Raw genomic sequence first — 27820 nt, 5'->3', positions numbered from 1 at the left:
ATGAGCACTCCCAAAATAGGGCTGGATTTTCGCAGTGATAATTGAGAGCCATAACTTTCCATCAGAGAGGCTCTGTAGGTGGGAGCAGCAGCACAGACAGCAGTATCAACAGAGTCGAGGCTTTTTATCAGGGTGTTATCTAATTTTATTGCAGTATTTATCCCAGAATCCTGTCAAGGTTTAAGGTCCCTTTCTTTAAGGGATGTCTCCTGTGCACAGTTCTGGACCCATCTTTGGCCTATGTGAGAAAAACCCTATGGGGAGCTAAAAAAATTACTTTATGATGGCCCTAAGCCTTAGTTCAGGAAAACATTCATATTCAGGAAGGGTTTGAGCTTTATGAACATTGTTGAAAAGTGCTGGCTTCAGTGAACTGATGACTAGAAAAAAATGTTCATGCAGGGTTTTGTTTTCTTTCAAAAGAACTTCTACTGCTCAGGAAACCCACTCATTAGCTCACTTCTGATGCAAATATCAGAATATTTAAATGCAAGTTAATAGCAGAGCAATATTCTCAGTCACTGGAAAAAATAATTGTTCTTCTTTTGGATCTAGGTGGCCAGAAAGGCTGAATCAAAGAGCATTTATGGATCACATTCTTATCTGGTGCTCTGCCTCCATCAAATAACACCAGAGTAGCTCTGCAGTTGTTGTTGAGATCAGAATCTGCATATAGATATTGTGTCTCTCAAGTTCTAAAAGTACTGTTACATTTGAAGTCCAAGAGAAAAGAGAGAACAAATAACACAATTTACTGCTGCAGATTATTTTTATGCCTGTGTGCTCCACTTAAGAGAATACTCTGTAAATGACTTATTATCAAGAAAAGTTATTTGTTTGCACTAATCAAGCCTTAAACTTGGAGGCATAATACGGAACTAATTATTTTTAACTAACTAATCAACATGTTTCATTCATAAGTTGGGATTTATCAATATAGCACATGAAAGGAGAGAACATATTATTATTTCAATTTAGATAATATGCAAAAAGCAGTGTGTTTGTAATGACCTGCTTTCACTGAATATAATCAAGCTCCAAAGCTCTATTACAGGCTGGAAATAGCAGCAGCTTACTTTAATGAGATTTCTGGCTCTGGGCCCCAGCTGTTCTACGCAAGGCTCTCCCTTTGCTCTATGACCTACCAATATGTGCTGTCACCAGTAATGAGACAGGACCTATTTCCTAACATGGGGAAAAACTGGAAAGCACGAGTTCATTCTATTCTGAGGAAACACACCCTGTTCCCCCTGCAAGGCATGAGGAGGGGAGCACTGAATGTGCAACATCCCCCCCTTCCCTCGCCAGCAGAAATGTGACATGAAACCCATCAGGTAAGGAACTCCTAGGGAAAACTGAAGTCTCTCCTGAAGTGCTTCCCTCAGCACACAGGAACCCAGCATTCATTAAATTCATCCAGAATATCTCTGTCCCCTTCAAGGACCCCAGCAAAAGACTTCCCATTACCTGCAAGGCACGGGCAGGGGGGACAGTGGCAGTCATGGGCTCTGAATCTTATGGATTTTGTGGAATTATGCTCATCTCAGGGACGTGTTGGGAATGTGCCAGGAGCCAAAGAGCTGCACTTAATTTGCCTAAAATGGAGCAGATTACCACTGCTCTCCTGTTTAATAGTGGATATGCAGCCTGGAGACTACAGATTCCAGCAAGCAATGCTCCAAAAGGAGCCAGGAGATCCAGGGGCTGGAGGTACTGTGGCTCCCAGGTGGAAAACAAGGCCAACCTCATTTCGGTCTCTATGAACTGAACTCCTAATATTGTTCTTTTTGCTTTCTTTTTATTATTATATCCCAGACCAGTCAGAAATTCTGTTCCAGAAAGTGCTTGATTAGCTACAGTTTTGGGGGGAAGGGAGATTTATGCTATTTTTATTCTTAAGCTGTCACTTGGGTTCATTAACACTTTGCACGTGAATCTGGGTTTTTTAGGACAAGAAGCCTGTGTTTTCTTCCCCTGAATAACATTGTTAAGTATTTCAGGAATCTAAAATCCACAAACTATTTCTGTGCCCTGAATATAAACCTCTTTGGAAAAAGCCAATGAACATTTTAGTCAGAAAATTGGAAGGCGTGCGCTTAATGCACTTTGAAATTAAATGATTTGATGCTTTTCAATTTGTCTTTTTGCCCTTCCCAAATACCCAAAGGCACTAGCCCACTTTGTAAATGAGCAGGCTATGAAATCTTACTTTGAGAAATGAAGGTGTCACCGAGTTGCAGTAAAAATTATACTCAGCACCAGCGTACTTTGCAAGCCCTGACTAATCGGCCCCTGCCACAGCCCCGCATTCCTCCTTTATTAAGAGGAATTAAATAAGCAGTTATTTATTTGAGAAGGAGGAAAAAACCTTCCAAACCCCATGAGATTGAGGAGCTTAGTTTCCATGGGAAAAACAGCTTCTTTGCCATGGAATTCACTGGATGCCCATCGCTCTCCAGGTGCCTCTGGTGGTGTCCCTGGACACACTGTCCTGGCTCATCCCCTGGGTGCTTCTTTCCTTCTACAATTTCAGAAATAAGATTACAAAGTGAGTTTTCAAATTTAAAACTCTGTGCCTGTGTGGAATTTTTTTTTTGTTTGGTCCAGCTCAGGGAAGCGTTATCCTTAAATGAAAGAAGAAAAGCGCATTTGCAAAGGTCACATCGACGGATTTTGAAGTGCGGTGGTAAGAACACCACAGCCTTTGCAACACTACCTATTTCCTCTTCTCAATTATTTATGTATTTATTGTATTTTACATGAGCCATGGAAGCTAGAGGCATTTTTGCAGTGTCAGGTCATTCTAAAGTACATGCCATACAAAGAATAGGGCTAGAAAATAGTTGTATGTAATAATGTCCATTAATATTACATAATTACTGCACACAAAATAGTTCTCTGGGCAGTGATAAGGATTTTTTTCATAAAGACTAAAGACTCCAAGGCAATGTATTCCATTAAAGGGTTGCTTAATATATGAGTGTATATCAAAATACAGTACCTTCAGCCAGCTGCAGCAAAATGACGAAGCCAGCTTAGTCAAATGAAGCCATTAGCATGTATGATGTGCTTTACACAAGAGTTAAAAGGTTTATAAAATCATACTTTGATATTGCAACGACCAAACTGAGATAGGATCTAGCAAACAGCAGTTGCAGCTGCATCAGCAAAAAAATGAACTGTTGGGTTTTCTCTGCAGTCTAGAGAACATTTTCTGCAGTCTTTGGAAATTGCTCTGGAATTAAAAAATTTTCTGTATGTGCAGGCTAATATTAGCTACTGACAGCTTGCCTGGGGTTTTTAGCTCAGCCTTCCTGGAGCAATTGTTTAGGATAAAATGTTGATGCAGCTTTTCAGGTCTGTTGGCTGCTTTTATTACCACTGAATGTGAGCAAGTCCTGTGTTCTCTATGATACACCAGACCTAAAGGAATGTGGAGGAACATCTGAGTGACTAACAACCTCATAAATGATCCCTTTGAATTTTAATATATCCCACTGCACCCTTCCTAAAATCCCTGTGCTGTAAATATGTATGTAAATGAAAGTAAGTTCATTTTGACTTTAAATTTGATTTACTAAACTGTGTTAATATGCTGTTGGGTGGACAAGACACAGCAACAATGCTTAGTATAAAACTGGAGATCTCAACATTCTAATAGGCCTTTTGACATTCAAGAAAACATCAATTGCAGTTTTTTGAGACATAAGAAACAGCTCAGAATTTTGCCCTTAGAAAAGAGATTCTTATCCTCTTTCTGCTCCATTTCTTCTAAGGCAGAAGATGACTTAAATGAGACTTGAATTCTCTGTTTCCCCACCAACAGTGTGAAATAGATGCAGCAATCCGATGTTTCTGCAGCGTGAGCAGTGTCAGTGTTTGACGTTCGGGTGTTGAGTCACCGAGGGCTCACCTTTCCCTCCTCATGACACCGTGACAGCTGCAACCAGCAGATGCCTGAGAGCTGGCAGTGCTTTGATTTAAAAAAGAGAGGGTTGCTGGCAAGGCATTTTCACAAGGAGTTCCTTCTCAGCTCTGCAAGTCCTTTCAGTTCTTCGCTCAATGGGACCTTGATTTGATAACACTGCGAGCGTATCGCAAATGGCACATCTGCTCTGCCAGGATGAGCCGTGTGACTGAGCCGGAGCGCTGCTTCCTGGGGATCCCACTTGCTTTCAGGCTCACTTTATCTGTGAGCTTATCCTACTGAATTATCATGAGAAATTCCACCTCTTGCAAGGCACACGGCCTTTTGAATACACCTGACAAAAGTGAAGATGTTCCCCTTTGCTGTGTGTCACTGGACGTGGGGCACTGAAAGGCAGAGCAAACCACAGAGCTCATGGTTGTTTCTAACCCAGCAAAAGCAAGCACACGGATTTCTCTACACCAGTTCAGCCACGCTCAGCTTTTCCTGTGACCTGAGTCACGGTCAAGCACTTATTATGTGACATTCACAGCGAGACTGGCAGAATAAAAGCAGGCTAAGAAATCTAATCCTCAGAGGAGAGCAATATGTTCCCACTTGTGGTTTAGTCTCGTGGTGAAGAGGTTGTTAAGGGGTTTGTGATCCTGGAGATTGATGCTGGGGGGAGCCTGGGTAGAGCACAGAGCCACTGGCAGTTGTCAGCTAAAGCTGCCTAATGATGGCAGCTGGAGTGGCCAGAGGAATCCTCCCCTCCAAGGAACCAGAAGTGTTAAAGTGCTTCCAGAAATGAATCCATTAGATGCTGATGGTGATTAGCAAAAGGTACCGTGATGACTTAAAGTACTTCAAGTGTCATTCAGAATGAAACCTCTTTCAGGTGAAAAGTGTTGGATACATCAGGACTGAGCTGCAGGGATCGATCTGGTGGATGTGGCAGCAAATCTGGGCATGAATCTCAGCACTGTGTGCAAGCAAATGCTACTGAGAGAACTCTCCCTTTTCCTTCCCATTGCAAAAGTCTTGAATATTTACTGTTGTGGTGAAGGTTTTCTAATTATTTGAATCTTACGTTTAGAATTTCATCCAAAAGTTAGGTCATGGCATAAGCTGTGGCAAAATCGGTGGGATAAAGGGGTTAATTTGACTCTACAGGAATTTGAGCTTACGGCTTAAGTGATTTAAAAAACTAGAGCAACCTGGACTACTGGAAGGTGTCCCTGCCAAGGTAGGGGTTGGAACTGGATGATCTTTAAGGTCTCTTCCAACACAAACCATCTGTGATTCTGTGACACTGTCGTCCTTTGTATTCTTTGAGATTCTCTTTACATCATCCAGCCACTGAAGCGAGAATTTCCTCACAGGTGGTTAAATCCACTTATTTATAGACAATTCTGACTTTCTTCAGTAATTTCTTCTTCTCGGTAACTAACGCCTGCAATCCCCTGCATATTGGTCAGGCTTTTTTTCTGAAAGAGAAGAGGTTGAGTAAATAGCCATGAATTCTGCTGGGCAGCTCATCCCAGCACTGGCCGCTGAGGAACCTCCCCTGGTTTCAGCAAACGATGTTTGTCAGGCAAAGATGGATTTTAGAAATTCTGCTCGTATCACTCCTGTCAATCTGCATCTACCCTAACGCACTGCCAGGGTGTGCCTGAAATTAAATTAAGGCCATCTACTCAGTCTTTCCCAAACTATTCATGCAACAGCAATTTGCTGCTGGAGCCAGGTCTGTGGTGTCCAGAAAAAAGTGCCTGTTAACCCTGAACCGTATGATGATAACAACATTATGACTAGAAAAATACAGAGAAAAATAATGTTCAGTATCAGATGGGCTCACAGAAGTTGCAAACAGTAAACAAAAGGGGAAATTATAACCCAGTAATTACATTTTCACAATGACGTTTTCACCATATGTAAAGGAGGCCGTTTTCACACATAGAAACAAGGTGTCTGTGATTGAGAAGAAAAAAGTTTATTTAACAAAATTGTTGGGAAATACTTCGTTTGGTAAAGGTATCATCCAAATTACAGTCATGTGTCTGAGAAGGAGTCTTGGAAAATGTAGAGGACAGCCCTCTACTAAGGGAAAACTTTTGAGGAAATGTCTCTTCACATTTCATTTTAAACTTGATTTTTCTAATGGTGTACCTACATATAGTTATTTTACTGTCACTATATTTTGATATTAATTTTTTAACTATATTTTCATTTGTATGTTGTCATCTGTCAGTGTGCAAAAAGAGCGTTCATCCTCAAAATGAAGTAGTATTTAAGCAGATCTGTAGTAGGCAGGCTTTTTGATGCTTGCCCTTGGACTACTTAGGTTGCATGTATGGAAGAAATTCTTTGCTGTGAGGGTGCTGAGGCCCTGGCACAGGTTGCCCAGAGAAGCTGTGGCCGCCCCATCCCTGGAGGTGTCCAAGGCCAGGCTGGACGAGGCTTGGAGCACCACGGGATAGTGAAAGGTGTCCCTGCACGGCAGGGTTGGAATGAAAAGCTCTTTAATGTCGCTGCGGAGCGCGGCCGCCGCCTGTGACACCGGGCACTGCCGGTGACAGGTGACGCCCTGCCCTGCACAAACATGGCGGGCGCCGCGCTCCTCACTCCAAGATGGCGGCGCCGCCGGCATCCGCCTGACCTCCCGCCCACACCTAAGATGGCGGCGGCGCCGCGGGCGGTGCGCGCCCAGCCCCGGGGTGGCGGCCCCGGCCGGGGAGTCCCTGCCCGCACCAAAGATGGCGCCGCGGCGCCGGGCGGAGCCGGAGCCGGTGCCGGGGGCGGGCCGGGGGCGCGGCCGCCACCGCCCCGGAAGCGCCGCGCGGCCTCCGCCAGCTGGTTGTCATTTGGTGCGGCCGCTCGGTCCGGGCGGCACGGGCTGGGCAGCGGCCGCGCGGGGACCAGCGAGGCACCGGCTGCGGCGGCCGCCGGGGGGGTGGGGGGCGGGGAAGGCGGCAGAAAAAACACACGGAAAAAGACGCAAAACGAGGCGGCGGCAGCGGGGGCTGCGCGCCGGGGACGCGTCGCCGGCTGCCGAAAGCTGTCGATCGCCTCGTCCTTCCAGCTCCCCGCAGCATCGAGCCCGCGGAGATCCCCCCCCGGTGCGGCCGGTACATGAGGGGCACGGCCCGGCCGCAGCCCAGCCGAGCCGCCGCAGGGCAGGGAGCGCCCCGCGCCGCCGCCGCCGGAGCCCCGAGCGCTGCGCCCCGAGACAGAGCCTGCCCCGACCCCGCCGGGAGAGCCGCTTAAACACCTTCCATGGGGGAGAGAGGAGCCCGGCCGGCCGCGCCTTCCCCTCCCTGCCGGAGGCTGCTGCGCTGCTGAGGTAAAACCCCTCCTGCCTTGCCCGGCTCGAGCGAGGGCGGGGGACGCGCGGGGCACCCACAGCCCGGCCCCGCTGGATGCCGAGTGCCTGAGGAGGGAGCGCGTTCCGGGGGCTCGCTGGGCTGCGGGAGCCGCGATTCCCGGGGAAGGAGGCGAGCCCCGCACCACAAAACACCCTCCCGGCAGCAGAGAGCGAGAAAAAACCTCCTTCCCCTTCCTCCTGCACAACTCGCTGTCCCCTCCCTTCCCTTTCCCGAACGCTGAACGCTGATTTCTGAGATGAAAACCTTCCTCCTCGGACAGCCAGGACTCATATGAAGGACACGCAAATATTGGATCATAAATAAGAAGCGAGTCTGGCGAGCTCAGAAACCCAGCCCAGAAGGAGCAGCATCAAGAATCCACCCTTCTGCACAACTCACTCCCCACCCAACACACAGAGAATACTGATTTCCTGAGATAAGATCTTACCCCTTTAAACAACCACACACGCACACACACGGTATATATTATTGCTAAATATAATAGGTTAAACCCAGCAGCACAGGTTAAAGCCTCTTCTGCAACTCACTCCCCCATTTCACCTTTCTGAATGCTGAGATCCTGAGGTAAATTTTTCCCTTGTCCACAGCAAAGACTCTTTTTGAACAGGACACAAATATATATTAGATTATAGAGATGTATTAAATTATTCCAGATTGAAATCTATTTTTTGCTGCCAAGGGGTTGAGGGACCAGACGTCATTGTATTTTTTTTTCTTCCCTCTTAACTCATTTATGGGCGAGTCAAGGCTGCTGAGGAGGAAAAAAACAGGATAGTTAGAATCTCTTTATCCTTATTTCCCAGAAGCTTATTCTCTCATTGCTGTGCATTTCCTTTGGAAAAAGGAAACCTCTTATTTTGTGAACCAAAGATTTATTTTTCCCTTCCTCCTGGCCAAAGGAAGGAAACGGACACAAATTGACACATTGAAATAGTTGAAGAGATCTATCTTTTGCAAAAAAAAAAAAAAAAAAAGGCAAACATCTTTATCCAAATCTGAAGTAAATAGCGTGGAGGGAGACACTGGAATATCTAGCGAAAACCAGGATACTTGCTAATCTTGCCTCACAAGAGGACAAGCTAAACACTAAACATCAACTTGTTCTTACAGGGAGGATTCAAACCCTAAATATAATAAATGGGGGATTACGGGTTTGGAGTGTTAGTGCAAAACAACACTGGAAATAAGTCAGCTTTTCCAGTCAGATTTCATCCACATCTGCAGCCTCCACACCATCATCAAAATGCAACCCCCAGCCCTGCTGCTTTTATAAATAATAACACAGCTGCCAATGGCAGTAGTGCTGGGTCAGCTTGGCTCTTTCCTGCTCCAGCTGCCCATAATATTCAGGATGAGATTCTGGGGTCAGAAAAATCTAAAACTCAGCAACAGGAAAAGCAAGAGTCCCTAGAAAAACAGCAGCTTTCCCCTGGTCAAAGTCAGGAAGCAGGCATGCTCTCTGAACCCGAGAAAGCTAAAACTGAAGAAAACCAGGGTGATAATTCTTCAGAGAACGGCAATGGGAAGGAGAAAATAAGAATAGAATCGCCGGTTTTAACAGGATTTGATTACCAAGAGGCTTCGGGGCTCGGTACTTCGACACAGCCCTTGACATCGACCGCATCTTCTCTGACTGGTTTCAGTAACTGGTCCGCAGCTATCGCTCCTTCTTCTTCTACAATAATCAATGAAGATGCAAGTTTTTTCCACCAGGGAGGGGTCCCTACTGCCTCAGCTAATAATGGTGCTCTGCTGTTTCAGAATTTCCCACATCACGTCAGCCCTGGCTTTGGTGGTAGCTTTTCCCCCCAGATCGGACCCCTCTCTCAGCACCACCCTCATCACCCCCATTTCCAGCATCATCACAATCAGCATCAGCAACAGAGGAGGTCTCCTGCAAGTCCTCACCCACCTCCATTCACACACAGAAATGCTGCTTTTAATCAGTTGCCTCATTTGGCCAACAATCTTAACAAGCCACCTTCTCCGTGGAGCAGCTACCAAAGCCCGTCGCCCACCCCGTCCTCGTGGAGCCCCGGCGGCGGCGGCTACGGCGGCTGGGGAGGGTCCCAGGGCCGAGACCACCGCCGGGGACTGAACGGAGGCATCACCCCCTTGAACTCCATCTCGCCCTTAAAGAAGAATTTTGCAAGTAATCATATCCAGCTGCAGAAGTATGCACGACCCAGCTCGGCCTTCGCTCCCAAATCCTGGATGGATGACAGCTTGAACAGAGCTGACAACATTTTTCCTTTTCAGGTGAGCGCACTCTGTTGTATCCATAAGAAAAACAAAAAACCAAACCTCCCCAAAGAGTATTAAAATGCCCTGGTTGTGGGATTTCTGTGCTTGCAGCTGAAAAAAACCATATGGCTAACTCAAAATGTCATAATGGGAATGATCCTTCAAGCTGTGATTCATGGGGTTGTTTTTTTTTAACAGTGATGGTCATAAATATCTATTGCCCACCAGCCAACTGTATTGGCCACTTTGCTTCAGCTTAACACTTTCACACAGACAGAAATAGCCCATGAAGAAATTCACTGACAAGTATTTCAATAAAGAGGAAAAAGGAAAAAAGTGCCTGGTGGAGTATGAGAGATCTGAGGCCTTTTAAAGTATTCAGCAAGGTACCACATCAGAGAAAAAGTATGGAGTGATTGTATTTGGTTTTACAGTATCACATGGGCTTGCAGTGCAACCTAATTTTCGTAGCATTTTTGGGGGAAACTTTGCTTTTTACAAATAATGGTAATCAGTGCAGTTTGCTCTCCTCAGGAATGGCAGCAACTTTTGGTTACAGGCCATTAAATCAGCACTAAAAATAGATGTGGATGAGATCAGTTGGTGGTCTCCTATATTTTGCTGTGGCCTTCTCCTGGCAGGAGGCAGGTTGTCTGGCAGCTCAGCCTCTCCTTCTGGGCTGACTTGTTATGAATTTGAAAAGAACTGTATAATGTTGAACCTAATTTGCAGTAGGAATTATACCAGAAGTCCCCTTCTTTTCATCTGACCACCAGTTAAACCCAGCTTTTATGTGTGTGTGTGCGCCTTTTGTAAACTCCTTTAGGGTGAATTAAAAGACCCAAGAGTTCTTTTACATTTCCAGGGTTGTTTTTCAAGCTCTTCAAATGAGGGCAAAAGTAAAATTCTCAACGTGATTGCAGTATTTCTTGCCATGCTGCAAGAACCGGGGTGACCTACTTAAATGCAATTTCAAAGATACAAACTGTGCAATGTGTCTCATGATGTAAAGAAACAGAAATGCGTTTCACAGTGACTTTGTGGATTTGGGGATAGTTGGGTTCTTTGCAAACTGCAGGGTTTTGGTGGTGTGCAGGCCCTGCTGACAGCACAGCAGCTGCTGGCAATAACTTTCCTTTAGAGCCCTTTTTTTTCCACTGCAGTGCTACTGACTGGTTCAGTATCAGGTAGAGCCCTTCCAAATTTAGAACGTAGAGTAATAATTGATTTTAATGTCAGGATTTGTAATGAATATAATGAAGCTGTGTCCAGCATACCCAATTTATCCAGTGAAACCATCAGAAAAAGAGACCCAGCTGGAGCTGGTCTTTTTTCAGGCTCACTGCAGCGAGTCTTGGCTCACGGTTTGATTCACTCTGTACCCTGACACGTAGCTGATGTTGAGAGTGACAGAATGAGATCAAGTGTGTCCTTGCTGCTGTGTGTAAGCCCCAAATATACACCCAGGCAGAGCAATGTGCTTGGATTGGCATCAAGGAAATCTCAGGAAACTGGCAAAGTCAACCTTGACTTCTGGATGGTGTTCCAGACACAGAATAGCAGACACACGTAGTTTGATCATGGTAAAGAAATCATTTTGGTGTAGCATGTTGGTGTCTGTTTACATAAACACTCTGATGAAGCTGTACATGTCAAGACCAAGTCTGACACTCCTTCATGCCAGGAAAAGGGAAGTGTGGAGTGAAGTGCTTTCCAGTCTGTTCCTGACACTTCTGTGAGGAAGAGGGCAAGGCAGCAGAGCAGGACTTCAGCACTGCAGCCCGAGAAAGATGCTGATTAATTTTGAAGCCATCTTGGACAACTGCTTATTACAATTTTTTTTTCTTTTGTATAAAATCTTTAGCTCCTTTGGTCACTTTAGCTGAGTGTTGAAAGCACAGTGAATTTTTGAATCACTGGAAACAAATGGTGTAAAATTTTACCTTTGGTATCTTTTTATTTTTTTCTTGACTGTGCTGATTCTATTCCTGACTCAAAGAAGAATTTTGCTTATTGCATATTTGTGTTCATGCATCTCTCTCTCTCTCTTTCTCTCTCTCTCTGTGCCCCTGAAGTATCCTTGCTGATGCAATCATGTGCTGGACAAGGCTATTTTGTTACTGGAATCTTCTTAAATTCCTGTTTAGGAAATAATTGAAAGCTGTCTTTGCTGCAGCAACATAATGGAGTAATTTGATACAACAATCCCTTTCATTTAATATTTATGTTTTGCTGCTTGAATCATTAACAAGTGGTGCTGCAATCTAGTGAAAATGAGTTTCTTTAGAAGGCAAAATGTAAACCAGCAATTGCAAATATTTAGGGATCACTTTTTCCCTTTTCCTCAAAGGTTGTGTCTATTCCAGAGCTTGGTGACACCCAGGATTTTGTCTATGTTTTGATGGGAATATTGGGGTGCCCAGGAGTCAGAGCTCTTTTCCTCTTTGGAAAGGATGGAATTGCATAATTTCCCTATTCACTGATGTGAACTCCTGCTCCCTTCAGACATCCCTGCCCACGGGATGAAATGGGTGCTCCAAATGGTGCAGATGAAAGGAAAATACTGCGGTGATCAGTTTGATAACCTTGCAATTTGAGGATGCCTTGCCTTGGCACTGAGAGCTGCGTGCAGAGCCCGTGCTCTCTGCTCTAAGTGTTTTCCATTTGGAATCCTGTCTCCTGCAATTCCCAAGCCTCAGTGTCTATAGGAACCTCTTGCAGGGATGGAACTGGCAGCAAGGTCAGAGAAGACTTAACCAGATCTGTTAATGAAATTAAGTTTTGATGTTGTGCTTTAGCCACTGGGCAGGCTCCCCCCTTCAAAGATCTTTTGAAAAGAGAAAAGCCATTGTTCTTTGTGTGTTCGTTTGAAAAGGAAATGGTCTCCAAATGAAAAAATGGTTCCTGAATTAAAATTAAAAAGCAAAAAAACGGAGTCTTTTGGCTCTCGCCGCCTTCCCTGAGAATTAATATATGAAAATGCTTTGACTGTGACTGTGGCACCTTACCAAGTTAGTGATTTTTAAGAATGATTCCTTGTCCTTCTCTCCCAGCAGCACTGACAAACTCGGTGCTCAGTAATTGCGTTTCACGGCAGCGCTGCCTTCAAGATTGTTTTGGCTTTCCTTTGGCTGTGTACTTGCACTTCCTCATGAGTGGAACATCCTGCCTGTTATGCAATGCATAAATCTTGCTTTGATAGGCATTTCCAGCTTTCCAGATCTCATCTTCAGTGCGTGATGATGTTTTTGAAATGGCTCTCTGAAGGCACAAGGAAGTGAAGCAGTATTGCTCAGGCTTTCTGTGAAAATGCTTAAAAAGAAATTGTGTTTCTTCCCAGAATCGGGCTCAAAAATAACTGCCCATTTCAAAGAATTTTGTACATGAGAGCAGTTCATTGTATCCACTTGTTCAAAATGTTTTTTCCTTTCTTCCCCAGTGGCTGGTTTCCAGGTATATAACCCCTTCCAAATCCAGCCAGGGCCTGTGCCAGGGAGACTTGCTCTTCCCCCAGGCAGATATGGAATGTTTGAGAAAACACATTCGTGATTACAAAACGTGTTTGAATTCCGACCTCTACGTCAGCATTTGTTTGCCCATAGAAATGGCCTGATCTAATAAGTGCATTAAACAAATTCACAGGGAACTGGAATTAAAAAAATAACCTCTTGAATGCCTTTGCCAAATTTTCTTCTTGAAGGGATCTTGCAAATAAATTTCTTTACCGTTCCTCTTTATTTTAATATTTGGGTTTGAGGAACCTTTTCATAACTCACAATGGCTGGCTGCACAAAAAGAGCTTGTTTGTTTTGCAGAATTTAATTTTTTATTCTAGCAACAGCAATTATTCCCAATAATTCCAAGGTTATCACGTGAAAACAGAGCAAATCCTTGAAGCTGGGTTTTTAAACCTGTTCCCCCGTTTTCCTGTAACTCCATCAGCTGTGCAGTAATTAGTGTTTTGTGTGCTGTTCCCCACAGCTACTGATCTGTGGGATTAGCAGGGCTCTAATGTGGTATGACATGCACAAGTTAAGTGCTGTGGAAGTTAACACTGTTCTTGTTTTATAAACTTACTACTGACGTTAATACTTGGGCCTTGGCCCTCCTGTGTGTTTTTGACCTCAGGGTTTCTGTTTAAAGAGAGCTTTTGTTAAGAAGCTATTTGAATTATGGTTGTCTTTTTCCTAAGATTAAAAGGACTACTCCTGTTAAGCATTTTGCTTTGAAAGCTGCGAATGCAAAATATTATGGAAAACCATTTCTGGAAGATACATGATAAACTTAATATGCAGCTAAAATAGAATTACACGTGTTACAAACCTTTCCAGAAAAGGTTTGTCATTTCTAACACTTAAAAAGTTCAGCTTGAACTAAACTTTGTGTTTTGTGCCACTTCACTTTTCCAGCTTTTTCTTATTGTTCCCCGCTGAAGCTGATGATATAAAAGATGATCTGGGCAGAATACAGGAACATCCTTTCAGGAAAAACCTGTTTATTCAAAGCCTTTAATTCACTGGGTACTGCACTGGGAGCTGGAATACAGATTTGCAGGGTGCTGGGAAGGAGGAGAAGCTTTCCCAGAAGCAGAATCCAGTCCCAATTTGTGAGAAGTGTGGAACTTGTATTTATGATGATAAATATGGTGATACTGCCTCTCCTGTGCCAGACTGTGACTCAGGAATTGTGGAAATGGTAACAAGGTTTCAGAAAGTTTCAGGCCTCTCCTGCTTTAATTAAGGTGCAAATGTAGCTGTGAGGTTTTTAATTGGCACAAATGTTGTGGTTTGACAAAGATTTAAATGTCTAAAACAAGCCCCACTTTTACAACTACACCTACTCCATAAATGCTGATCAATAAATTGTTTAATGCAATGACATCTTTTGCATTATTATTGATGCCTTGGACTTCTGATCAATCTTATTTTAAGAGATCAGGCCCAGCCTTAGCTATTAGCAAGTGTTCATACCTTGATTTTTTTTGTGCAGTTTGGGACCTACCACTGGGAGGCCCATCCTGGGAAGTGCTCTCAGGTTCTGGCATCTTAATTATTCAGGCAATTTTATTGCTGGGGGTGCAGATTAAATATGATGAATCTACAATGAATTAATGGTTAAATTAAATGTGCATTTTTCTGATGTACAGGAGAATTAATGTCTGGGATTTTTAAATTCGAGGTATGATCTTCCAGTGCAGGAAAAATTCACGTGGAAATTCATTTGCGTGGGAGGATGACCCAGTGTACATCATACACGTTATGCACCATGTGACTTTCTTTTTGGGATGAAATGTCTTTGGACTTCGAAAAATAAAGTGGGAATAGGGATTTGACTTTAATTTTTTTAGGCAGAGGTGGCCAGGGTAGAGTCCAGGAGTGGCTTGTTGATTATTGTAGGACATTTATAGACTCAATAACTCATTTTTCAGCAGATCTGCAGGCTGTCACCTCTTGTACATTGTGCAAACAGCATTGCTTATTCCAAATTATGTTTAATGAATGTCTTCTGAAATGTTGGCTGAATTTTTAAGCACAGTCATATATTAAGACTGCAAGTTGATTTCTTTCTTGTTGGTTGTTTTGTCATTTCAGTTTGTTTAATTTGGTTTGTGTTTTGTTTGTTTGGGTTTTCTTTTTTGAACTTTTTTATTGTGGCCTTGTGTTTACCTGCTGTCTTTCTGCTTCAGTTCTGTTTCCCAAGGATAAAACTGTGTAGCCTTTGAGCCCTCTGATAAAGCAACATTTTAGATGCCCCAAACAAACTTGTGTAAAGCCAAGTTCTTTTGGAGCCAGGTAAATAATATCAGGCTGTGGTTGCCACATTTTGTTACTGAATTGTACATAATCTGCTTTACTCCAGGGTAGTCATTACCCCTGTATATTTTCTGTATAAATAAATAAGTGTACAGTAGCAATCCAGTTCCAAAGCACTGTAACTTTGTGAATTGCTTCATTAAAACCATCACCATATTGTTATTAATTTTCTCTACATGAAATCTTTTAAAGAAAACATTTTTTTCCTAAGTTTACGTGCTTTATGAGGAATAGTATTTGAGAAAAGCTCCCATTTAGTTACTGGTTTGTGATCAATATCTTGATTATTAGAGCTCTTTTTGATGTTCTGGGATGAAATGCAGAATTACACATTTCTTCAGGGGTTTGGCCACTCCCACTAACCTTCACCAGCCTTTATTTTTTCTTTAGGTGCATAATAAATGGATATATTTCAGATGTGGTTCTGGTAGAATGTCTTGGAAGATGAGACTGACTGAAACCTGTGCTACTGCTTTCAAAAGAGTTTCATTATAGAAAGGACTTTATTTGTATAAAAATTCTGAAATTTCAAATTCTCAGCTGGTGACTTTCTCTAGTAGTCTAGAGAACTTGGAAAATCAGCCTGTCAGGGCAAATAATCAACTGAACGAATGGATTTTTTTTTAAATAATAAGCACTGTGCAAACCTGTGACCCAGCTGAGCTTGGAATCTTGGCTGGTCTTTATTTAGGACTGACATCTTTTCCCTGGTACAGAGTCTTCCTTATATATCCCAAGTTTTAGCCTTGCCTCCTTTTTCTGGGATTGCTGGTAGCTGCAGGTGGGAATATCACCAGTTAATATTTTATATCATCGTGCAGGGTTGTGTTTTTAAGTGTTTGCAGTGTGATTTGCAGCTTATGGACCTCACCCTAAAAAGGGAAGAGCTTATGGTTCAATTGAAAAGCAAAATAAATTCCTCAGCACCAAAAGCTTCCATTGGAGAATGCGCTTCCCTGTGAGCCAACCAGTTCAATTCCATCTTTTCCCTTCAAATGTTTAAATTCTTTGTTCTCAATATTAAAAATTAGCATTGCAGCAGACCCTTTGTTACTACAAAGCCAACATAACACAGATATTTTAGAGAGGAGAGACTTGCTTCAGGCTCAGGTGCTCAGCACAATAAATTGGGAATTACTTGGCCTGGGTCACTTCCTCTGTGTCTCTCAGACAACTGAAATGTGAAGTGCCCCAATTCCACAAAGATTTGGAATTACTGAGGTTCTGCACTTGGTGAAATTAGAGTTCTGTAGCTGTTCATGGGGTGGGCTTGAGGTTAACACAAGAATTCAGGAAGGAGAAGCTGCTGAGGGACATCAGGTTTCCAGTAAATGCTCCCACCTGTGTTTTAGGCTATTTTTGTCATTTTGTGAGGACTGCTGGAAATGCAGGGGTTGCCTTTTAATATCCATTCCTGAGTTACTCAACTGCTGGATCCTAATGGAGGGCTTGTACTCACTCCTGCTAAGGGATTCTAATGTAACTAGAGTTTGAAATAGGTGAGAAGTAGCAATATTTAAACCAAACCAATAAATTAAATCTGCTAGGAAAGGCAGAAAACTCCAGGAAATCTGTAAAAGAAAAGCACAAAATTTAAGAATTTAAATGCTCCTGATATTTTCTCTAAGGTGCCTCAATTATCTTGTAATAGAAATGACCACGGAAATCAATCCTGTGGGGAGACAGGGCAGTGCTGTGCTTTTTATAGCAAATTTGATATTTGCTAGACTTAATAAAGGAACTGGTTCCAAACTCTGGCCTTTTAATGCTATTTGAGACACGGCACATCCGGGTTGGAATACGTGGCCTGTTCTGTCTCAGTAATAAACTGTTCTGAAGAGAGGAAAAATACCAGGAAATTTGATTGAAAAATGGTATTTTTTAGTGATCAGAATGTAATTTACAACTTGGAAATGGATCAGGAGCTGGTGAGTTCCTGCTCTTGGAATAGTCTGAGGCATTTAAAGTCCAGAATGAGGGATCAGTGAAATCAGGAATGGCCCTTGCAGCAAACACACAATCACGGCTGCTTCAGCACTGAAATAAAACACTTTATAACTCACCACTGCCTTTAAAAATATTCCAAGCTGGATCTGTGTGCTTTGGAGAAATTTCAGCCTCACAGCCAGTGTTAGGGACAAAAAACACACTCAGTGCTGGAATAACAAGAGTTGTGGAGAAGGAGTCAAGAGCAAAAATGTCCTAAACTGCTCGAGTTTCTTGTTTGAACAGAGACTTCCCAATGCTTGAGCTCAGTTCAGAGGGGATTCCTTAGAACAGGAATGAAATAAAATCTTTAGAGCTGATGGTAGAGAGTTTCTTGGACTGAAAAAAATTAAAATCAAAGTCGATTAATGTGATTGTATAAAATTCTATCCAAGTCCAAATGTATAAATACACAGAAAGCGTGGATGTGTGAATAATATTGGGAATTAGAGTGATTTTTGCCTCTGTTTGGGACCTTTTATGATACTGTAAAGATTTCAGAGATTACAAGAAATTTCAGTTATTCAGAATTTGCCAATTAAATTAAAGCAATGCCAGGGTATTTTACATTGTGTTTTGCTTCTATAACAAAAGATTTGTATATATGAGATATGTTGTTTGGTTGAGAAAGTCTGACCTGTGCATGTGTTAAATGATGGCTTTGGTTAATAGAAAGGAGAAATAGTTGGTAGTACACTTCATTGGTTATGATTACATTATTATAGATCAGATTCATATTTAATAATATTGTAATTTTTAATATTCCTCTATCAGAGGAATTTTTTTGTATTCCTTTATCCTTTGGTTTATGATTTTTTGCTTGATTCTGTAGAAGAAAATGGAAGTTTTTGTGTTTCAGGTGTTTAACACTGGCTCTGTTTGTGTTTGCTTGCAGGATCGCACCAGGACTTTTGACATGCACTCACTGGAGAACTCCCTAATTGACATAATGAGGGCTGAAAATGATTCACTGAAAGGTAAATTTAGACAGAGACTATTTCCTGCAGTAAATAACTGGGGATGGGGGCTTGCTGAAAATCAGAGACTGCAGTTTTGGGTAGGAGAAGTGAATTTACCTCGTGCACCTGATGGCTTTTTCCAGTTGTGTGAGTGAAGCTGTTACAGCCCAGGAGCACCTGAGGGTGTCTGTCCTTGGGCAGTGCAGAGCACAAACACAGCCTGAGCTGTTGTGTCATTTGCCAGGGGTTTGGATCAACTTCAGGAATCTTGTGCAGCTCAGCAAGAAGTAACTTTTTGCTTCACATGGTTTTCTTGATGAAGTCATAGTTTTTTTCTGTCTTGGGAAAGAATAAGGTTTATTCATGTCCTTTTGAGAAAAACAGATTATTTTGGGTTTTTTTACTTTTTTGGAACCATTGGGAAAAGAAAAGAGAGGTTGAAGTGACTTGCATTTGGGAATTATCTCCTTTTTTTCTTTTGTTTTTTTGGCAAAGGTAATCTTGCTTTGGAAATACCTCAGCTTACAAAGTATTCAAAGTATTGTCTGCACATAATTTTGTCTGAATAGAAACTGCTTATGGTCAACAATTCAGAGCTGTAGTTTCATGTCCTTTAGGATGAGTAATCCATTTCAGTTCAGTGGTTATTTGTATGAGTGGAGCAGTCAAATTCTCACACACGCTTCTTATCTAACCACTCACTTTTGTTACCAGTCATGAGACCACTGGAAAAAAAACAAACCTGCACTTGTGGTTTCTACAAGCAAATTCCTTTTGATATCAAGGCTTGTGGTGGTAATGAAATCTGACTTGTTTTAATAGTGATTCTTGCTCAGAAGACCAACCCTTGATAAACTGGCAAGAACTTGTGTTTGTTGCCTTCTCTGTGGTCTGGAAATGCAGCTCGAGTTTCCTGTCCCCAGTGCTGTGCAGAAATTCAGTGTGGTGAGAAACACCATGAAGTACTTCCCTATTGAAATACCAGGAAGAGCCTGATGTGGATAAAAGTGATGCCAAATGAATTAAAACCCCAAAATACCTTCCCTCCTTATGCAGTGGGGACCAGGCTTTTATTAATGACAAGTATTAAGAGCTTTTATTTGGTTTATATTCTGTCTGGCAACATCCCATGTCCCCAGAATTGCATCCAGAACCAAGGATGAGGTGCTCTTCCTTGACTGAGCACCTGGGGTTTGCCCCAAATCCTTCTATCCAACTGCCAGGCAATCCCAAACCAGGTTACAGCTTGGAAATCTGACCCAAGGTGACATGGCCACGTCAAATAAAATCTCCCTTTAAATGTGAATTTAACAAAGTCAGCTTCATATGTATTTATGGTCAGCTGCTAAGCAAGGGTACTTCTGAACGTAGCCTGATGTTTAGTTTAAATGCTTTGAAAAGGTTCTTTGCAGTTGAAATATTTCTTTTTGAGTGTTTAGCATGTTTGAAGAGTGATGGAAGAAGTATGTCAGCAAAGAATACAAATAGTTCTGACACGCATTAATTCCTGCTTTAGCCTGAGTGTTAATCCCCTCTGCAGAGTCATCTGTGCCTTCTCTGGGTGCCTTGTCTCACACTGATTGAAACACAGGGATATCAGTCAGGCCCTGGGCTGGGAATTATTGCTTAGATTCCTTGTGAATTATCCTGTTTCACAGTTAACAGTTACATAACTACAGAAAAAAAACCCTCAAAGATGAGACATTTAAGTGACTCTGTGTGAAATACTCTGTTGTGGACCCTGATTTTTTCAAGGATCTCCTCAGCAGGAGCATGAACTTTGCTGCCAGTGCAGTGTGCAGTGCCTGAGTGTGGCCGTGCTGCCCTGGCACAGCTCTCAGGGACTGAGTTCCTGTGGTGTATTTAAGGAATGGATCTTTGTTCAAGCCGGTATCCGCCGTGCCGTGGCAGCGCTGCAGAGATCATCCCCGAGTAGGGTGGGGTCTGCAAGGAGAGGAAATACCTTTAGTTAAACCGACTGATACAGCTGGAAAAAAACTGTAAACTGCTGGGACAAAACATTCCACATCAGGCCTGGAGTGGGGCTGCTGATCACGAGCCCTTTGTGTTTATTTTCCATCTGCTAACACAGATCCTGTCTCATGTTTTCTCTTTTCTTGCCCCATCTTTATTTAAACCTCGGATATAGAAATCTTTAAATAGGACAAATTATGGCTGTCAGCTCAAATCTTGTTTGCTGTTTCAAACACCTGCATTTACATCAGCAGCTCCATAAGAAGTTTTTTGGTTTGCATTTTAAATGGGTTAATCAGTGCATGCAGTGCTTTGAACTAAAGTTGGATACTCTCAGAAAGGAAAAGCTTCTGGGTTTGAGACTTTAAAAATAGCCTGGGCAAGACAGTAATAAAACATTCTGTGGAGAGCAAGCTCAGAATGGCATGGAAATAATTCAGATGATCTAATAGGCCTCACTGCTATCTTGTGAGAGGTTTAATCCTGCCTCAGCAGGAGTTTGGTGTGTAACACTAACAGCACCCCCTTCATATTGTCATGGACTGCCAGAGAAAGAGGCACTGTGTAAAATACCCTTCAAAACAACTGAGAGGATGGGCATGATAACAGACATCAGTCACAGTTTGGAACCTGCTGTCTCTGGGACATCATTTCCATCTTTAAATGCTGTGTTCAGAGCAGCAGGCTGGGAATTCTGTAATAAAATCAGAAGGAGGAATTTGTCCAAATGTAACAAAATCCACTCACAGGGTGTTCTTCGTGTCTGAGGTGATTAAGCTGTGCTAGCCTTGGATTTGTTGAGGTCAGTAATAATTATGTTCTTAGGTTGTCTTGCTATATGAAATAAATAATATTTTCTGCGTGAGGTTAAAAGGTGAATCTTACAGTGATTCAGTACACTCACTATTACCTTTTAATGCTTTGAGTAGGCATTTTACCATTTTCTCCCCTTCTTTTAAGGTATATTTTTATCCCTGCTCAAATCCTCTTCCTTTGCTGAGCAGCTGCCATTTCAATATGTTATTTTTATCCAGCCCAGCGAGTGTGCTGCGTGCTGCACAGCCAATGTCAGCCTGCAGAAGCCTTTCCCTGGAGATTTAATTGCATCTTCTTTACAATGTACTTGGCCTCCCTGAGCTGAGCCTGGGATCCAGAGCCTGATTTTTGAATCTGGGTCTTCCAGATGGCAATTTGAGCATTACTGTAATAGTAATAGATTGCCTAAATATTTCCTTGTTAAGTGACACTGAAATGTCTTTAAATGCTTTATGACTGGTTTGCTACTGAAATATCCAGTATTTCAGTTCAGAATATCAGGTTATTGCCTGGAAATGATGCAAGGTGGGATGGATGAAAGCAGCTTGTGGGACATCTGCTTCCAGCACTGCAAATCTGGGTGTGAACAGCTCCGTGTCTGCAGGAATCCTGTGCCTGTGACACAGTCTGGAAAACTGAACACACTTCTGCACAAAAGGGAATTGGTTTAGGAATGGAGGAAGGCCAGACACTGGAATGGCTGAACAGCAGCTCTAAATTTGAATTTTGAAAAGCCAGAATGCTGAAAAGTTGCACTGTTTCTCTGAGCAAGCAGAGAGACCAAGTGGTATTTTTAAAGCAATTATCAGGCCCTTAATATTAACCTGAAAAACCATGGCAAAATTGAAGAAAATATGTAAACCTTATAAAATGTTCCTTGATGAAAGGGATTCAAATAGTTTTGAGAGCTTTTTTTGCATATTGGATAAGAATCTGAACTGGTTGTTTCTTTTTGAGCTGTATGGATTATGCAGCATTTTCCTATGAATGGAGTAGAATGGGACATTTGGGTTTCTGTGTGATCCAGAATATTAATGAGAACCTGCTGAGAATCTTTAGCGAAGTTTAGGATCCTTTATAGATGCACAGGACCAAACCTGACCTCTTTTAAAATGTAAAATAATAGATTTTCAGGTTTTTCACAGCTGCTGTGGTGGTTGCACCTCAGACTTTGGGGTTGATCTCCTTGGCCAGAACCTAAGGGTGAATAATTTGCAATTTTTTAATGTATCCAGCTTCAAATAAAATGAACAAACCTTTCCTTTCAGGTTTGCCTTCATTTTCTTTGGAAACTGTTGATGAGTTACTGTGTGGATGTTTCATTCTCAGGATCTTCCTGAATTTTCCCTCCTATGCCAGGAAAGGCTAATGGGATTTGCAGACCTGAGTGCTTATTAATTAAGAGGAAAATCAATTGTTTTACTGTGTCAGAATATTGCAGAACTGAGTCTAATAGCACTGAACTACAGCCCATGCTGAGGGAGCTGGGATGGGGGAAATTCTTTAGGAGTTTTATTTGAAATCAGCTGTTCCCATTCCTGTTGCAATCCACTGATTTCTGGTGGGTTAAAGTAAAAATATTACAACTTTTACTATTTAATATGCTAAAATATTATCAAGCAAGGGGCCACTTTCTTTCCAAAGGCAGCTAATATTCAACATTTAGGGGCAATACTTAATATTTTAATTTTTTAATTGAAGTGTATGTTGAGTTATCCCCGCCTTTCCAATATTTGGGATTTATCACAGCTTTTGTTTAGAAAAAGCCAACAATCTTTTAAGAGACTGAAATCACCTGGGCAACAGGAAGGGACTAAAATCTTCTATTAATAAACACTGAGATCAGATTCCCAGATTGGATTTTAACCTGCCACAGAAGTAATGGATACAAACCATACATAATGTATGATTTTACACTCATTAGTTATTACCTCATAAACTTCCAGTCATTTAAATGGACATTTTGGTTTGTGGCTTCAACGAAATTGTTTGGAAGAGATGCTGGATTTAGTGAGGGTTGGAAGGTAAAAGTGGATTGGGAAGAAACAAATCATGTCCGTAACTTGCAAAAAACAACAAATAAAAAAGGCAGAAAAGGGGAATTTGCCTTATTTAGTACACAGGGAGGAAAGATCTCCAGTGAGGAGAGACTCCAGGGCTGGACTGGTCTGGAGAAGGGAGGACTGAGAGGGGATCCCATTAATCCTGGAAATATCTCCAGGGGTGCCAGGGGATGGGGCCAGACAAGAGTTACAGAGCAGTTTAACCTTTCTGAGAATACCTGGGTTACAGAAATGCTGATTTTGGCAAGGCACATATCAAACAATCATCAAACAACTCTGCTTTTACTTCAGCCCTGCAGGATTTTGAGGTGGGGAACCTTGATCTGTGCTCTGTCCAAAACGGAGCCACTGAGCACTGAGCCACAGGGTATTGATGTAACCACCCTTTGAGACCAGGAAATTCCTTTTTCTGCCACCTCCGTGCAGTACAAAAATCCCGGGGTTTTCTGATCTTAATCCAATTTGGGAATCAGTGTCAGGATTCCTGTGAAATTCACTGGAGCAGACCTGTGCTTTTCTGTCCAGTCATTTCTCCCAGGCCCCTTGCCATGCTGTCCCATCTCCAGAGCCTGCGTGGAAAATTAAATGCCTCTCATACTTCTCAGACAGGATATTTCCTCGGAATGTATGTGCTGGAAATGATGTGGCAGTCAGAGCTCTTTAAAACACAGCAAAACATGGAACTGGTGCTGAATATTTTCATGTCTAACTCGGTGATTTGATCTTCAGAAGTGGTACAGCCAAAATCGTTCTGAATGCCGTGACAGCAGCCTTGCTAATCTGATTAAAACCTTTCTAAGGTTTTCTTGCTTTCTTTTTTATATTTCTGGCTTCGTGAAATTAATTCCATCCCTTTTTTTTTTTTTTTTTTGAGAAGTGTGTTTAATCTTCTGCTTTGTTTAATGTCACTGTCCACCAAGTGGGTTTTGTTTTGGGGTTTTTTTTTCTAAATTCTTGCTTTGATAATCTCTGACCATTCTGGATCATCTTCAAAGCTGCCTTTAATTTGGAGCTGTATTTCATGAGTGGTGTCTGTTCCTTGTTTTAGAAGACACTGAACTCTCCTGCCTCCCTTCCCAAACTGCTCAAACTACCTGTCTTTTTGCTTTTTGCTCGCTTTGTTCACTTCTTGCCTTGATGTTGAATCGTTTGAGTCTTTTGTTAACCACGTTTTGCATGATCTCTGTCGTCGTGTTTGTGAGCCTTGAAACAGCATGAAAGAAGTAGAAAGAAAAGCCTGAAGTGCTTTTCTTAAAGCTGGAGTTTAAGAAGAAATAGGTGTGATGAGAAAGGGGATGAGTTCTGAGAAAAAACAAGGAGGTGAACGCTGAGGTATGAGTGTAAGAGGGAAAAATTTGGTCCTAAGAAAATCATAACTTCTCTAGTCATGGGCAGTCATTGCTTATACCCAAGAGTGACTAAAATCTGAATTTTGCATCAATTATTTAAGATATTTCAAGAAAGAATCATGATGCATATAGAATTTGTCTATTGATTATCCACTTATTTTAATCCAGCATTAGCTAGCATGATAACAATTATGGCTGAGGCGAATTTGCAAACACATTTTAGAGCAGATTTATCCATCCTTGGCTTAATGCTGTGTGTGTTGGAATGCAGATTGGTCAGGTGTGAGGATGGGGTTTTTCCACTCCAGTGTTGATGGTTGGGCTGTCAGGTGCTGCCTCCAGACAGGCACATGTCAAATGAGGTGCAGGGAGTGGTGTTTGAGCTTTACTCAGAAATCCCATTAGCAGGAATCCCAGCTCAGCACTCAGATTGGGTGTGAGAAAAGGATAAATGTTGTGCATGGAATGTGGGCATACTTATATAAATATGGACTTACATAAATGCTGCTGGTGCCTGGTTCTGTGCAGCACTTTTGAATCCGGGCAGGGGAAATGGTGATTCTTTTAAAATAATGTTTTCATTTTCTCTTCCCACTTGGATTGGGTGTGGGGAAGTCTGTAGTGCAGTTTTCTCACATTGCTGGGAAAATGAGTGTCTTACCTGTGCTCTTCAGTGGAAAATGAGAAATGGGGAAATGTTCCACTGCAGAGGCTTGAGTGTTCTTCATAGAACCATGGAATGGGTTGGGAGGGACCTTAAATCCCATCCAGTGCCACCCCTGCCATGGCAGGGACACCTCCCACTGTCCCAGGCTGCTCCAAGCCCTGTCCAGCCTGGCCTTGGGCACTGCCAGGGATCCAGAGGCAGCCACAGCTGCTCTGGGCACCTGTGCCAGGGCCTGCCCACCCTCACAGGGAAGGATTTATTCCCAGTATCCCACCTAACCCTGCCCTCTGGCAGTGGGAAGCCTTTCCCCCTCGTCCTGGCACTCCATCCCTTGGAAATTCTCCCTCTCCGTGTTTCTTGTTGGCTCCTTCAGGCACAGTTTGGTCACCCCAAATCCTTCTCTTCTCCAGGCTGATTATTCCCACTCTTCTCAGCCTTTCCTCATTTGCTGTTCACTTGCTTGTGTTCCTGTTCCCTTCTTGTCTGGGAGTGAATTAAGAGGATGGTTAAAAAAGGAACCAAGGCCTCATGTTGCATTCCAGGCTGTCTTGTGATCATTCCTTCCACAGACAAAAATAAGTTGCTTTGAACCTATTACTGTACTTAAGGAACTGCAGGTTTAGATCTTGCAGTGTAAATCCAGCTCTTGCAAGTCAGGCAGGTGATCCAGGAAAAAGCCTAAAAAGAATTCCTGGTGCAGGAATTGGTGATGGGGTGGACAGATACCAGAGCTCTTGAGGTGAAATGCTGTAGATAGAGTCCAAGAGCACAGTGAAACAAACCATGACAGCAAAGATTTGGGAGGGTTTTACATGTTTTCATAAGCTGTTCAATAAATTCTCTACTAGGTTCAATAAATTGTTCTTGTCACTTACAAAATAAATTTTATCTCACAATTTTTAGCATATGACATCCCATTCCTCGCTTCCCTCCTGTCAGAAAGTCTGTCATTAATGAAGTTACCACGTTTGAAGTAGGTTTGTGGCTGAGAAGCTGATTCCTGTAATGCTTTTCCTTCTCCCAGCTGCAAACTCTGCCTTTCATTTCTTACTTTTCAAGTGAATACAGCAATACTTGAAATGTTCAAAAGATAAATGCTGCCAATTATTCTATATCATAAACTGGAAGATGTATTGAGGCAGAAGATGGGATGTTTCTATAGCTTGGTGTCTATTCTTCAGCAGTCATACATGAATATAAAATAAAGCTCAGTGCCATGAGCAGCAGGGTGCCCACTTTCCTGAAATACAGTAAATTCCAACTAACATCCAGTCTCCAGCTGATGGTTTTGGTCCATGATTTGCTCCTCTGCTTTTTGGTTTCTTATCTCACACCCTGTAGGGGATCCTAGAGAAGAGTTGTAATCAAATACATGCAATATTTAAAGCTCCCACTTCAAGTGATTTGTAGTATCCCACTGGAATATAATTGGAATTAAGGAACAAATATTGATCCCTGGTAGACAAAGCTGTGTCTAGGATTTGTAGCAGGTTGGTTTAGGAAAAGATTTCTGTGTGTTCTGCTGTTTGATAGCAAAGAAACTTCAAAGTTACCTTTGAAGCCTCTGTATTTCTGAGATGAAGGAGACTGAATTGGGTTTGTCACATTTCAGGAGTAGTTAAATGGTTGTGGAAATGTAGGAAAATCCTGTCTGGAGGTTCCTTCAGCCCCGTTGGTGTGACAGCATCAGCAGCAAAGCAGTGACACTGCTGCTGGGTTTCAGAGCCCTCCCACAAACTCAGCTCGGGGTTTCCAGAGTTTATCTTTTGTATCCCATTTCCCCTGCACACTTAGGCTTGTGGAGTGCCCATCCGTGGAGGTGTCTGTGGAAGGCCTGGACCTGCCACTCTGGGCTGGGTGACAAAATTGGGATCAGCTTGGACTCCATGGCCTTGGAGGGTTTTCCCAACCTGAATGATTCAGGGATTGGGTTATTTCTGGAAGCATGTCCTGGGCTTTTTGGCTCAGTTGCCCAATCCAGGAGTCATCTGGAGCTCCTGGCAGAGGTGGGTTTGAAGCTGGGCTGGAGTGGCAGTGATGGAAGCAGGGTGTTCCTTCCTGTCCCTGATCCTGGGAATCAGGGAATCCCGGAATAGCTGGGCTTGGAAGGAACCTCTGGAATCAGCCAGTCCAGCCAAGGCAGGGTCACCTGGAGCAGGTGACACAGGGACACATCCAGGGGGATTTGGAAAGTCCCCAGAGAGGGAGAAGAGTGAGGGGAGCTTCTTCCCAAGGATAATTCTGGCTGTGACTGCCCTGTCTCTGCAGTGAGGCAGTTTTTCTTCAGGCAGGATAAAGCCCTAAAAACTTGCAGCTCATTCCACAAGCCTTGGAAACAGTCTCTTTCCCTTTCAGTGTTCTCAGCCTCTCCTCCACCCTGCTTATTTGATGTATAAAGTTGTCAACACTCCCTGTTTGCAGTTATTATGCTGAGAATCTGCTTTCTGCCACTCACTCAGGTTCTACCTTTCTACCATGTGAACCCAATTAATCCAACATAATCACAGGTAAAACAGTGTTACTTACCAAAGGATTTTGCAGGATGATTCTCCACAGGGTTTTTGAAGGAAAGAAACCTGTTTACTTTTTGTCTGTCAGTTGTTTTGTGACAGTGACCTGGAATTGAAAATTAAAGATTCTAGTCAGACCTGTACTT

General features: G+C 42.7%; 1 protein-coding gene across 1 annotated transcript in view; it reads left to right on the top strand.

Annotated features, from left to right (window-relative positions):
* Positions 1–7628: 7628 nt before the first annotated feature.
* CPEB4 (cytoplasmic polyadenylation element binding protein 4) overlaps positions 7629–27820 on the top strand; it is a 37151-nt gene continuing 16959 nt past the window's right edge. The window contains exons 1-2 of the mRNA XM_063413771.1: positions 7629–9552; positions 18232–18313. Of these exons, the coding sequence (XP_063269841.1) occupies positions 8431–9552; positions 18232–18313 (1204 nt within the window). The 5' untranslated portion in view covers positions 7629–8430. The remainder of the gene's footprint in view (positions 9553–18231; positions 18314–27820) is intronic.

Source organism: Prinia subflava, chromosome 16 (assembly GCF_021018805.1).
Source record: "Prinia subflava isolate CZ2003 ecotype Zambia chromosome 16, Cam_Psub_1.2, whole genome shotgun sequence".
Lineage (NCBI taxonomy): Eukaryota > Metazoa > Chordata > Aves > Passeriformes > Cisticolidae > Prinia > Prinia subflava.
Note: the sequence above shows the minus strand (reverse complement) of the source record. Positions and strands in the feature narration are given on the sequence as shown.